This window comes from Peromyscus eremicus, chromosome 5 (assembly GCF_949786415.1).
Source record: "Peromyscus eremicus chromosome 5, PerEre_H2_v1, whole genome shotgun sequence".
Classification (NCBI taxonomy): domain Eukaryota; kingdom Metazoa; phylum Chordata; class Mammalia; order Rodentia; family Cricetidae; genus Peromyscus; species Peromyscus eremicus.
The window spans coordinates 30,953,347-30,968,239 of record NC_081420.1 but is presented as its reverse complement, the minus strand read 5'-3'; the positions used below and the strand labels follow the sequence as shown (position 1 = coordinate 30,968,239).

Here is a 14,893-nt window from a genome sequence, read left to right as displayed (position 1 = left end):
CCATAGGTTTGGATATGTGGTGTCTTCATTTTCGTTGATCTCTAGGAAGTCTTTAATTTCTTTCTTTATTTCTTCCTTAACCCATTGGTGATTCAGTTGAGTATTATTCAGTTTCCATGAGATTGTAGGTATTCTGTAGTTTTTGTTGTTGTTGAAATCTAACTTTAGACCATGGTGGTCTGATAGAACACAGGAGGTTATTCCAATTGTTTTGTATCTGTTGAGATTTGTTTTGTGGCCAAGTATGAGGTCGATTTTAGAGAAGGTTCCATGGGGTGCTGAGAAGAAGGTATATTCTTTTTTGTTAGGATGGAATGTTCTGTAGATATCGATTAAGTCCATTTGAGTCATGACATCAGTTAAGTCCTTTATTTCTCTGTTAAGTTTCTATTTGGGAGATCTGTCTAGTGGTGAAAGTGGGGTGTTGAGGTCTCCCACTATTAATGTGTGGGGTTTTATATGTGATTTAGGTTTTAGTAATGTTTCTTTTACATATGTGGGTGCCCTTGTGTTTGGGGCATAAATGTTCCGAATTGAGACTTCATCTTGGTGGATCTTTCCTGTGATGAATATGTAATGCCCTTCTTGATCTCTTTTGATTGATTTTAGTTTGAAGTCTATTTTGCTGGATATCAGGATGGCTACATCTGCTTGTTTCTTAAGACCGTTTGATTGGAAAGTCTTTTCCCAGCCTTTTATTTTTAGGTAGTGTCTAAAAATAATTAAAAATTAAAAATATTGTTTAAATCTGGCTTTGTCTTGGAATGTCTTGTTCGCTCCATTTATGATGATTGAAAGTTTTGCTGGGTATATTAGTCTAGGCTGGCATCCATGGTCTCTTAGTGTCTGCATTACATCTGTCCAGGTCCTTCTGGCTTTCAAAGTCTCCATTGAGAAATCAGGTGTTATTTTGATGGGTTTGCCTTTATAAGTCACTTGGCCTTTTTCCTTTGCTGCTCTTAATATTCTTTCTTTAGTCTGTACGTTTAGTTGTTTAATTATTATGTGGCGAGGGGACTTTTTTGGGGGGTCTAGTCTGTTTGGTGTTCTATAGGCTTCTTGTATCTTCATAGGCATTTCCTTCTTTAAGTTGGGAAAGTTTTCTTCTATGATCTTGTTGAATATATTTTCTGTGCCCTTGAGTTGGTATTCTTCTCCTTCTTCTACCCCTATTATTTGTAGGTTTGGTCTTTTCATGGTGTCCCAAATTTCTTGGAAATTTTGGTTCATGACTTTGTTGGCTTTAGTGTTTTCTTTGAATGATGAATCTATTTCTTCTACTGTATCTTCAATGCCAGAGATCCTCTCTTCCATCTCTTGCATTCTGTTGGTTATACTTGCATCTGAAGTTTCCAATCATTTACTCAGATTTTCTATTTCCAGCATTCCCTCTGTTTGTGTCTTCTTCATTTTTTCTATTTCCCTTTTCAGATCTTGGACTGTATCCTTCATTTGTTTCATTGCTTTTTCTTGATTTTCTTTCAGTACTTTATTGTTTTCTTCCAGGACTTTATTGTTTCCTTCTAATTTTTTTGCCCTTTCCTCTAGTTGTTTACAGCGTTCTTCCCATTTTTTTTGTCTTTTCTTCTACAATAGCCTCTACCTTCTTCATGATGTCATTCATAAGGCTGTTTTCTTCTGCTTCTTCCAATTTTTGATGTTCAGGTCTAGGTGTTGGAAAAGGGCTAGGTTCTGGTGATGCTGTATTGCTATTCATTTTGTTGTATGTATTTCTGCCTTGACGTCTGCCCATCTCCTTGTGGTTTGTTTTTGGTCTTATCAGCACACTTGGTTCAGACAGAGCTGACAGATTCAGTAAGTCTCTCTCTCTTATCCAGATGGGAGCTCTCTTGTCCAAATGGGAACTCCGGGGCAGGATGGGATCTCTTGTCCAGAAGAGAAGTTCAGGGCAGGATGGGAGCTCTTGTCCAGACAGGAAGTCCGGGGCAGATTGGGAGCTCTTGTCCAGACAGGAAGTCCAGGGCAGGATGGGAGCTCCTCCCCCTCCCTCCCTCCCTCCCTCCCTCTCTCTCTCTCTCTCTCTCTCTCTCTCTCTCTCTCTCTCTCTCTCTCTCCAGAAGGGAAGTCGGGGCAGGATGGGAGCTGGGGGTCAGCCTCTAAGTCTCAGGAAGTGGCTGGGGGCTCGGGCGGATGGGCGTGGGGGCAGGGCGTGGAGATTGTAGGGTCTGCCGGGGGTCTTGGAGAGGGGGATCCTTTCTGGTGGGGCTAGAAGGGAACCTGCCTGGTGGCCAGAACCTGGGGCTAAGTTGGGCAGGTCTTCCCTGGAGTGGCTGGTGCCCAGGAATGGGGTCCGGGCCTAGCCAGGGCACTCACCTGTGCTCCAGAAGGGAAGTCAGCGGCAGGATGGGAGCTGAGGGCCAGCCTCTAAGTCTCAGGAAGTGGCTGGGTTCTCAGGCAGATGGGCGTGGAGACTGCAGGGTCTGCCAGGGGTCTTGGAGAAGGGGATCCTTCCCGGTGGGCGTAGAAAGGAACCTGCCCAGTGGCCAGACCCTGGGGCCAAGTTGGGCAGGTCTTCCCTGGAGTGGCTGGTGCCCAGGGATGGGGTCTGGGCCTAGCTAGGGCACTCACCTGTGCTCCAGAAGGGAAGTCCGGGCAGCTAGTTTTTTTCTAAATAAACTAGACCTTAGAATAGCATCCTATTTTGGGAAAGACAATGTGATGTCAAGAGATAAGCACTGAGCCCACAAGTCTGCAGGCAGAAGACCAGTGATGCCTGTATTCAGGTGTCATTTCCAGAGCAGAAGGAAAGTTGTCCTGCATTTTTCAGGAAAATGTCTTAGTGGGAGATATATTTGTAAGCCTGTCTGCAATTAAAAGATGTGTTTTAGATGACTTTTTATCACAACAGCACACAAGTTAGTTACAGTATTTGGGAAACAGAGAAATGTATGTAGGTAGGGGGAAGTCTGGAAAGATGGATCGGTGGTTAAGAGCATTTGATGCTCTTGCAGAAGATGGGTGTTTAGTACCCAGAACCTATATGGTGGCTCACAACCACTTGTGACCCCAGTTCCAGAGAATCTAACATTGTCTTCTGACCTCTATAGGCACCAGGCACACCTGTGGTGCACATCTATACATACAGGCAAAACATCCATCCATATAAAATTAAGTAGATCTAAGAAAAAATGTCAAAAAAGAAAAGTATAGGGCAGAAAGCTAAAAGCCACCCAGGCAGGGTGCCACCACATAGAAACCATCCTCAAAGCCTGACACATTTTCTTGTGATCTGTCATATGCATATGTGCAGGGTATACAAATTATACCTAAACCTGCATCCTGGCTTATTTTTTCACTGAATGTCACCATAGCCATGTTTTATCATATTTGTGTTCCCACAGCAAGATTTTCAATAGTTACATAAAAAAATTAACTTAAACATTTCCACAATGATATCTTAGAAGTTTCTTATCTTCTATTTATATAAAATCAATTAGATTGAGTTATAATTTACAGGTCAAAATGTGTAACAGATATGGAGTCTGATGAGTTCTGAAAAATTCATGTACTCCTGTAACTACCACCACAATCAAGATTCTTAACACCTAGAAGATTCCCAGTCACTCATACCATATTTAGACATGTGTTTCCTAGGCTGTCATTTGGTGTGAGAGATGGCCATTTACCCAGTAGTCATGCTTGAGCAAACACTGCTTGGTTTTCTGGCATACCAATTTATCTCTCTTAGGACATCATTTAAATAATCTAGTATTATTTAAATAATATATGCTTCCTTGTATCTTATTCTTTCATTTAGGCATAATTAAAATTTTTAATGATTCATTGATATTAATACATATATCAATAATTTACAGCTTTTCTTCACTGAGTTGTGTTACATTTGATTATCTACATATTGGTTGATTAGATATTGAAGGAAATAATGTGTCATTAAAAATAACACTGCTATGCATATTCATTATAAGTTGCTATGTATATATTTTCAACATTCTCCAAAAAACATCAAGTATTGCTGATGGCATAGCAAGTACTAGTTAGATTTTATAAGAAATCAAAACTATTTCTCAAAGTGATTGCACAGTATTATTATTTTCACTACTTCATATCTTTATCAACACTTAGCGTGGTTAGTTTTGTATTCTGGCCATTCTAAAAGGAGAATTTGGGCATTAGTTTGTCATTTCAATGTGCTTTGCTCAAATACCCAATCACACTGACCATTTTTTTCTTGCACAGGTATTATTAAAAAATTTGCTCATTTTTTGGTGTATTTTTTTCCTCTCTCTTTTGAGACAAGGTCTTGAGCAGGTCTTTTTGCCTCAGACTTCTTAGTTCTGGGACTATAGTTGTGTACCACAATGTTGGGCTTGTTTATATTCTTATTGCTGAATTATTGAAGTTAAAAAATTTAGATATATATATTCCTTTTCTTCCAGACTATGGCCTCAATGTTTTGTTAGTGGTCACATTCAAAGAACAGAGATTTAAAATCATACCACTGATTTTATGAAAACCACAGTTTTCTCTTTTAGTGATGAGATTAAACTTAGGTCTCATACACAGCTGGCAAGCACTACCACTGACATAACACCCCAACCTCCATTAAAAAAATCATCCTTGCCTTTCCTGCCGTAAGAAATCTTCACCTTTTTTCCCATATTGACCTATACATTCAACAAGAACATGTACACAACATAAAAGACATAAAGTGATAAATTATACTACAAAAATATATTTGCTATTTGAGAAGGTACCATAACAAAACTCGAGCAGTAAGGCACTGACTAGGATACTACTACAACTATCAAACCTGAGAATTCATAATCCAGAGCTGGAGCGAAGGCTCAGTGACTAAGATCATGTTCAGCTCTTGTAGAAGACCTGAGTTTGGTTCTCAGCACCCATATCAGGAAGCTCACAACTGCCTGTAATTCCAGATCCAAAAGATCCAATGACCTTTTCTGGACTCTGAGAGCATCTGCAGTCACATGCACAACTTCCCTCCCCACACACATAATTAAAAAGTAAAATATAATCTTTAAAAAGTTCATCAATTCATTTTTTTCGAACAAAACCATTTAGAAATCTACCAAGCTTATAAAACTTTTTTTTTTTACTGTATTTTATCTAGACTTTTTTTTCAGTTTTGTTTCTTAACATTTAGATCTATGATCCAATTTTTTATGGTATGAAATATATGACTTTCAGCTGGCCCCCATCCCTGCCACTACTGATTTGTTCTGGCAATATCTCTTGAAAAGACAATCTACTTCCAACTGAATTATGTTCACATCTTTGTGGGAATTCAGTTGGCCATATAAACATGGATCTTTTTATATAATTTTTATTGTATTTTGTTGGTCTCTGGGTGGAGCTTCATGACAACACCATACAGTTTAAGCTTTAAAGAAACCTTAAAATGTAGCAGTAAGTGTTCTACAGTTTTGGCCTTTTCTAAAACAACCGTGGATCCTCTGCATTTCCAGGTGAAATTTACAATTGCCCCGAATTCCCTGCTCTTTCATCTGAAGGGTTTGCTTGTGATGTAGCTCAGGCTGGCTCCATCTGCAATCCTCTTGCTTCTGCTTCCCTGGTGGCAGGAATACAGATGTAATCTACTGTGCCAGACTCAGCTTGCTAATTTCTATTTTTAAAAACACATGTCACTCTGACTGGATTACACTGAATCTGTCCATTGATTTGAAGAAAGCAAACATCAACGTTGAGTTCTTCAAGCCAACAACATGATGTATTTCTCATTATTTAGGGTTTTGCCAAAGTCTTCAACAAACTGAATATATAAATACTTCATGTGTTGTTAAATTCACTTCTGAGAGTGTCATTTTTTTTCTAATTTCCTATGAGTGGCATTTTTGTTTCAGTTGTAATTGTTGTTTTTAATGCTTAAATGTAATTGACTTTTATGTATAGACCCTGCATCTTGTGACTGTGTTAAATAACATACAGGAGATCCTTGGCTTGATCCCTAGCACAGAATAAAAGGAGCTGTAGTGGCACACCTCTGTAACCCTAGGACTGTGAAGGGAGAGGCTGGAGGATTAGGAGTTCAAGGTTATTCTTCGTTACTTAGAGAGCTTGAGCCTTGCCCAGGCAGCATAAGATCTGTCTTATAGGAAAACAATACAAACAGACAAAACAAACCAAGCTTTTCTTTATAGCATTTCTTCTCCATGTATTGATTATGAGGTATACTGAGCATTCTTTGAATTTACTCTGCTTGAGATTTACTATGAGTCCTAGATCTACATTTTTATCAAATCAGGGAGGAAAATCATTCTTCTTTAACTCTTTCTGTGCACACCCCCTGCCTAAGTGACTTCAATGACACCCATCACGTTTCTTGGTAATCCCCACAGGAAACCACTTTTCCGTCCTACGTAGTAGTCTTTTCCTTCTATGCTTCTTTTGGGTCATTTCCATCACTGTGTCTACACATTCTGTGTTCTTCCCAGCATGTTATCTGCTCAGTGTCAATAATGAAAATTTTATTACAAATGCTTGTTTTTTTTTTATCTCTAGAAGTTCCACCTAATTTTAAAAATATGTTCTCTCCAAGGTGCCTATGTCTTTCTAAAAACACACTTACAACAGTTATCTTTAATGTCTTTGTGTGTTTATATCACCTTCATTAGTTTTTAAGTCTGTTTCTAGTGTTTGACTGCTATTCTGGCTGTAGGTTATGTGGTTATGTTTTCTTGCTTTTTGACATACCCACTAATATTGGACTGAAACCTGAATATAATGAATTATATGTAGTCCAGTGTCAAGATTTTACCATTCCCTTTGAAGACTGCTGGGCTTCATAATGGCCAGGAGCTGTTATTTATGTTCTAGTAGAGCCTCTGAAGACCTCTATTTAAACTTTGTTACTCTGACTCTAGAGTAGCCTTTCCTGTTCTTGAGGCAGAGCCTTCTGGAATCTTGATTGCACTGAGTGATCTTCAGGACGCTCCATCACAGATGTCTGGATCTAGTCTTGAGTGAACTTGAAGAAACAGTCAGCTTTTTGCTTCAAGGGTGTTCTTTGTTTAAGCTTGTGGAGCTTGTCATATACCTACACCATAGTATTATAAAGCAAAGATTCAAGAAGAACTCTGTGAAGATCTCTGAAGCCTCTTTTTTTTTTTAAGTAAATTCCATCTTTCTAAAGCTCTGTACCACAAAGTCTAGGTCCTTCAGACTCTTAGTACAGTTCTCAGCTTGCGGGGGAGTTCATTTCTAAACTTGTATGGGGCTCACTATGACTCCAGGAAAAGGGTCAGGGCAATTCAAAACTCGATCCTGATATTATATTAGGGACCATAGTTCTGTATTGTCTTTGTCCAATGCCTAAAATAACTTTTTCATGTATTTTATCTAGTTTACCAGTTAAGTTAAAAGGTCAAGTATAGCCAGGCATGGGGGTGCACACTTTTAATTTCAACACTCTGAGAAGCAGAGGCAGGTGAATCTCTGTGAGATCAAGACCATCCTGATCATTACAGAGGGTCCCAGGAAAGATATAGCTCTGAAGAGAAACCTGTCTGTCTCAAAAACAAAAACAAACAAACAAAACCAATAAATAAATAAAAAAAGTTTAAGTCTAGTTTCTTTTATTTCATCATGGCCAGAAATCATAATCTTTTTCTATTTTAAAAAAGAATCTTGGAAAATAGTTTATCTAAACCTTAAGAAATTAAATGTAATTACCATATGACATACAAATTCTACACCCAAATACAATACACAAAAGAACCGAAGGCAGGACCAACACAGGCATTTGTGAATTAATATTCACATCAGTGTTATTGGCAATAGCCTGCAAGGTAAAAAGAACTCAGATGTCCAAGCAACACAGAAATGGATTAATAAAATATGACATACAGCCACAATAAAAAATTATTCAGCCTTTCTGTCTTTAAGAAAAAGAAGCTTGTTAAATATGTAGGTCAGATTGGCTTTCCACCCCTAGTATTCCTGACAGCTTCCTGAGTTCAGGGATTATAGGGTTATATCACTACATCCAGCTGCTTATCAGTCTTAAAAAAAAGAAATGAAATGTTACCACATGGATGAATTTTTAAAGCATTATGATAAGTAAAAGGGATAGAAAACAAAACAAAACAAAAAACATGTGAAAGATTATACCGCCAGGAGCTACCTAGAACAAGCAAATTCATAGAGTAGATATTACCAGTTAGGAGAATGAAAGGAGGAGTTATTGTTTTTATTGCCTAGTGTGGTGGAAAAGTTTGAAAATGGATAGTGGTGATGGTCATATAACACTGTGAATGTAATAAATGTCATCAAACTGGATATTATAATTAAACTGGAAAAAGAATTCTCTGTAGTGATTTATCACAATTGTTTTCATATTCCAATAAACTTTTGTGAGATGCCACAAGCATGAGTAGTGCATATGTTGCACTGGGTGAGCTTGTATGAAGGACAGCATGCCAACTGCTGGGACACAGGTGGGATCCGAAGGCTGGACAGCAGCAATGTATCAGTTTCTGTTTCCAGGGATGGATGGCTTACTGCATTTAGATAAGAGAAAGTCGCTGTTTGTAGGGTATACAAACAAGTACAGGATGACAGAATATTAAGTCATAGTTACTCTTAATGGCTCAGGGAAAAGAAAAGTATAACACATAAACTCTTCTCTAAATTTTCAGTGGTTTCTGTTTTTTAAAATGTAAGCTGGGTGGTGGTGGCACACACTTTTAATCCCAGCACTCAGGTGGCGGAGGCAGGTGGATCTCTGAGTTTGAGGCCAGCCCGGTCTACAGAGAAAGTTCCAGGACTGCCAGAGCTACACTAGAGAAATCTTGTGTCAAAAAACCACTTTGTATATGGGTTCATATATATTTATATATACATATGTATGTATATATGAAAGTACTGAAAAATATTGAACAATGATTTCACACTGGTGTCATAAAAGGATACAGTTAGCTGTAGTAAAGTCATTATACAACACAGAAATTACTTTACCATAAACTTTAAGTTGAAAAATATATTAAAAATTAAAAAAATAAAAGTAAATCCTGAGAAAACTGGTATAGAAGCTGATAAAGACTTGACATGCTAACTGGAGTTGGATATGAGACTCACAAAGGATCTCTGACATTGCTTTTGCAGGAGACTGAGAGAGGGAGATGGGAAGCAGAATCAAGTGGAAGAGCATGAGCAACAAATACCTGGTGAGCAAGCAGCAAGCACCCAGCAGGTGTACTTACACAATGGTTTTTCCGATGTGCATGAACGATTTCTCAACAAATTCACGGACACTATGAACTTCCCCAGTAGCTATGACAAAGTCCTCTGGCTCATCATTTTGCAACATCAGCCACATAGCCTAGAAAGAAAGAAGTAAAATCACGTGAGAGTTACTTTGTGATCACTGTGGGAATGTAATATTATCAAAGCACATGACTGGAATGGAAGTTAGAGTTAGAAAATAGTATGAGAGTTAGAAAATGAGTGTGAACTTAATGCAGTATTCTAATTACTGAAGATGGCTCTCATAATTTGATGTACATCAGAAAAAATTTGGAGGACATCTTGGTATGAACACTTGGCTCAGTCATGGACTCTAGAAATCTTTATCTTCAGCAGACCAGGAGACTGCTTCACAGCAGGTCTCCAGACCACAACTTAAGAGGAAAATGTTTATCAATATCCAGTGAATAACCTTTGTATAGAATATCAATGCAAGAATAATCCCAGAGGCATTGTTTAAGTGTCCTTCATGTCACAGATGGCAGGCAAGAAAAAAGTCTTTTAAAAGTCCTCAAAAGCAGAACCCCATTTCTCAACAATGGGTGGAAAGCTTAGCAGTAAAAAAGATACACAGTTAACAGAGTCACACAATAGAAACTACTAGCATTTTAACAAGTTGTCAACATTGGTTGTTCAACTTTCAGAGTGTGACAGAAATTTACACACTGAGAGTTAGAGAAGTTGGCACAAATGAAGCAGCATTTTGAACCATAGACTATGAGAAACTGTCACAATCGACTCTATTTGCTTAGAAAAGCATTTATCAGTAGCATGTACACCTACTGTTTCCACAGCTTAGAATTATATATCAACTATACAGGTATATTTTATATATACATATATACACATAATAATATATAAAATAAATAAATAAAAATAAATAAAATTGAGGTATATAGATTATGGGGCTGGAGAAATGACTCAGTGTTTCAGAGTACTCACTGCTTTCCCAGAAGACAGGAATTTGATTCCCAGCACTCACATCAGGCAGTGCCGATTGCCTGTTCCAGTGCTCCAGGGATCTGACCTAGCCGAGCACCTGCGCCCATGTACACACACACACACACACACACACACACACACACACACACACACACACACAACAAAACAAAACAAAACAAAACAACAACAAAAAAACCCAAACATATTTTAAAACATAGGTGTAGCTAGTATTCACATACGAGCACAGGCCTGGGGCTCCTTGTAGGCTCTGGTTGATCATGTGCCTCATAACCTGGAATGTATAATCTCTCTTAATCTGTCTCAGGAAGTTGACCTCTGCTCCCATGTTCTGGACCAGGGTCCTGAGGAGCTGCTGGGATGAGATCTTGCTGTCTCATTGTGAACCAACTACACAAAGCACTGTGCCCTACCTGGTCCCAAGCTGCCCTTTGGTGCCCTTCCCAACTAAGGCAACCCTTTTACCTCCCTTGATTGGGTAAAAGCCTGAAGCGTGTCAAGGCACACATATGTATGCATATGCAGACATGCACACACACAGACACACAGGTTTTGGCTTTTGTCAAACTATTTCTAGAGTTTTAGGAAAAATTATGTTTCTAGCTAGAATTTCTGTTTGAACATTTGTCTGAGGGATTAGGTGTGAACAGGGTAAATATAGTCAAGTATGTTTCATTCAGATTTCCATTCTAAAAATAACATTTTCGTATAAATTTCAGGACCACTCAGCTGATTTTTTTCTTCAGATCTCCCGTGGGCTTCTTTCTTTCTTTCTTTCTTTCTTTCTTTCTTTCTTTCTTTCTTTCTTTCTCTCTCCCTCCCTCCCTCCCTCCCTCCCTCCCTCCCTCTTTCTTTCTTTCTTTCTTTCTTTCTTTCTTTCTTTCTTTCTTTCTTTCTTTCACATGGAAGGAAACAAAGGTTTAGTAGAAATAAAAGGACAAGAGTGGCTTCTGGTTGCTATAGGTCTGTCTACATGAGGCAAGGCCAGGTCCTTTGGACTTGTATGTTCCTGGCAGGAATGGAGACCAGTGGGAGCCTCTTGCTTTCAAGGGAGCCAGAGCCAAGAGTCTGCTCTTTTCTTTCCATCAGACTATTTGGGGCCTTTGACCTATCAATTTCTAGGCATTTCCTCTACAGTTCATACTGTGCCAGACTCCAGTCTGGGAATGGAGAGGGAAAGGATATACAATTCCAGATCTATTTGTTATTGCTAAAGAGTTTACTGGTTTCTAACAGAGGGAATGAGCTTTGTTTAAATTTCCACAGAGCATAATTAATGATTATTGACTGGTAAATGAAGAACAGGTGACACTCTGGATTAGAAGATAAACGATCCTATGTTCTAGTGTGATAATGGGTTAGTAATTTGCTACAAAGTCGAGGCCCAGTGCATCCTCTCCTAATGCCAGATCATGTCCGGGAGACAAAGGCCCCTGTGTGAGGAGGACATGGCCCTCAACTCCGTGTTCAGCTGCACACATGGATCTGCTCCATTTGTTCTCTGATGGATGGCACAACTAAGGCGAGAGTTCACCCCTTCTCACCTTCCTGTTCACATGTGGGACCATACGACCCATGACATGATGGGCCATGGGCTATGAGCAAATCACCACCTAGTTTTGCCTTTTGAAGGCAGAAGCAGTTATGAGGTTATGTGTTTTAGAGGTCAGTGTTCTTTTTTGTCTCTCATGGAATCAAAGAAGAAAAGCAGGAGTCATCTGACATTCTTCTGATGCCATTTAAGGATGTGACTGATTTAGTCACTTCCTCAGATACTTATTTACTTTCATTTTTTACCTGATCACCAGCTCCCCCCCACACCTGTTTTTTTATCCATTGCACAGGGAGAAAAGCAAATCACATAAGGGATGTACCAGAGTAAGATTCTTCCCTATGAAAATGTCCTTCAGTGGCAAGAGAACAATACAGTTTTCAAGTCACATCTCAATTTAGTTTGCATTCAAGGCCCGTGAGGTTAAGGGAAATCTGATGCTGTACAAATGACATTTGACAGCCAAGTTGAGACGAGTGTAGCTATGGTAATATGCTTTCTTGCAACTATATAGTTAACCTATCTGTTTTACAAATTAATTTAGAGAAATAAAAAACTTTACATTTCAAAGTTTCAGAAAAAAAACACCCTTTCATAGTCTTCTGTCCAGTTCTTCAAATAATAAATGTGACTACAAGAGGTTCCGGAGGCCCTGGTAAGAGGCCAGTCTTCCCTGATCAGTAAGTGGCCAGCTCCAGTGGCTGCTCACAGTGGCCCAGTGAAGGAGAACACTGAAAGCACATCACCACAGACGACTGACTACACTGATTCCATGCATGCCTTTTGGGGTATGATGTGTGTTTGTCTTAAAAATCTGGATCCTACAATTGCTTCCACTTTGCCATTAATCTCCAGTTCAGTATCCAAGCCACGAACACTGATTAACTGAGTTGGCACCATGAATAACAAGATTGGTTAATCAAGGTGATGTTTAACTATGTGCATTTGACTGCTGCTTTGTTAAGCTTGGTATTTTCATGCCTATGAGCTATTTTTAAAATTTATTATGTGTGTATTTATGTGATAATTGTCATAAAAACCAATAATTATATGGATATATGCACATAATACAGGGGAGATAATCTAGGAAATAATTCTAATACAAACCATCCAGGCTGGAGACATAGCTCAGTATAGAGCATTTGAACACCAAGTACAGGATCGTGGGTTTAATCTTCAGCAAGAAAAAAATCAAACCAAACTAACTGACTAACCTACCAACCAACTAAACAAAAATCTATGGTAAAACAATAATTAAGAAAAGGTGAATTTGCTGGGCAGTGGTGGTGCCTGCCTTTAATCTTACCACTCAAGGGGCAGAGGCAGGTGGATCTTTGAGTTCGAGGCCAAGCCTGGTCTACAGAGGGAGTTCCAGGACAGTCAGGCCTACACAGAGAAACCCTGTCTTGAACCACCCCCCCCCCCCCATGGTGAATTTGAACAAAGCAAAAGTAAAGTTTGTAATGAAGGATGCCACATGGGACTCCTCTCATGTCTATTTTATATTTACCCTTTACTCTGCAGAAGTTTTCTTCATGACAGCCTGGTAGTCACAGTCTGGGTTGGCACCTCAATAGATTAAGGTAGGCCAAGCCTTGGGCTCTGTGTAACTCACAGAGGTAAGTCTCAGGATTAGCTCAGGAAAGTCTGTATACTATGATTTTGTTTGTTTTGTATTAAGATAGGCTCTCATGAAGTTCAAGCCGGCCTCAAAACTACTATGTAGCTGAAACTGGCCATGAACTCCTTATCCTCCTTGCTTCTACTTCTCAAGTGCTGGAATTGCAGGCATGTGCCACTATGCCTAGCTCTTTGACATTTCTGAGAAAAAAATCCAATAACCCAATTAAGACAAATAAAACTATGTAAACAAAAGGATGAAGTATAAAAATAAAGCTTCACATGATGACCCTCTCAATTTATTCATGGGCAAAACCAGTGACATGTATACAGATGCCATTGAGTGAAGGTTCTTTAGAGATAAAGATGTATTTTAAAGATACAGTTACTGAGCAGGAAGAACTAATAGATAAGAAATTCTTAAGATCAACAATTAATAAATGGGACCTCATGAACTGAAACATCTCTGTAAGGCAAAGCATAATGTTATTCAGTGGCAGCCTACAGAGTGGGAAAGATTTTTACCTACTCCATATCCAAAAGAAGATTAATAGCCAAAATATATAAAGAACTCAAGAAATTTAATATATTTCATATAATACAATTCTATAGTATTTGCCCTTTTTTAAATGTAAAAACATTTTATATACAACTGCAGGAGAAATAATACACAGATAGCTTGAACATAAAAACAGATTATAATTAAAAATGAAATATATAGAATACATGAATTCATGGAGACAGAAAGATTAGATATTATCTCAAGATGGAGAAGGAAGGAATATAGAGTAATGATTTCCTAAATACAGAGTTTCTGTTTTGTGTGAGGGAAAAGCCCCACAAACGAACAGTAGTATCAGGACATAACATCATGAATGTAAAAAAATCAATACAATTAATGTAATTAGTGAATATCATAAATATAGTTATTGAATGAATACTGTGAATGTAATCAATGAATACCACAAATGTAACTAATGAGTGTAATTAATGAATATCATAAGTATAATTAATATCTTGAATGTAATTCATGCCACTGAATTGTGAACTTAGAAACAGTTACAAATGCAAATATTAGGTTCATTTAAAAAAAAAGGTAGAATGTAATCACCATACATTATATGTATGTATGAAATTGAAGACAGCGATGTTCTAAAATAGAAAGTGGTGATGGTATCATGGGCCTATGAGGATGCTGGACTAAAGTCTATCAAATTGTGCAAACAGGAAAATTGTATATTATGTGAATTATTTGTCAATAAAGATTTTATAAAACGTAAAAAAAAAAAAACTCAAGAGATTAGATATCAAATTCCTCAAATAATCCAATTTTTAAAAATGGGGATACAGACCTAAATAGAAAACTCTCAACAGATGAAACTCAAATGGCTGAGAACACTTTAAGAAATCTCCAATATCCTTAGTCATCATGGGATTGTAAATCAAAACTACTTTTAGATTTCATCTTACATCTGTCAGAATGGCTAAGATCAGTAA

At 38.2% G+C, this 14,893-nt stretch overlaps 1 protein-coding gene across 1 annotated transcript in view; it reads right to left on the bottom strand.

Moving 5' to 3' along the window:
- The window catches only part of Gmds (GDP-mannose 4,6-dehydratase), a 584,865-nt gene that overhangs the window by 116,859 nt on the left and 453,113 nt on the right, over positions 1-14,893 (bottom strand). Inside the window, exon 8 of the mRNA XM_059263223.1 lies at positions 9,222-9,340. Coding sequence (XP_059119206.1) covers positions 9,222-9,340 — 119 coding nt within the window. The remainder of the gene's footprint in view (positions 1-9,221; positions 9,341-14,893) is intronic.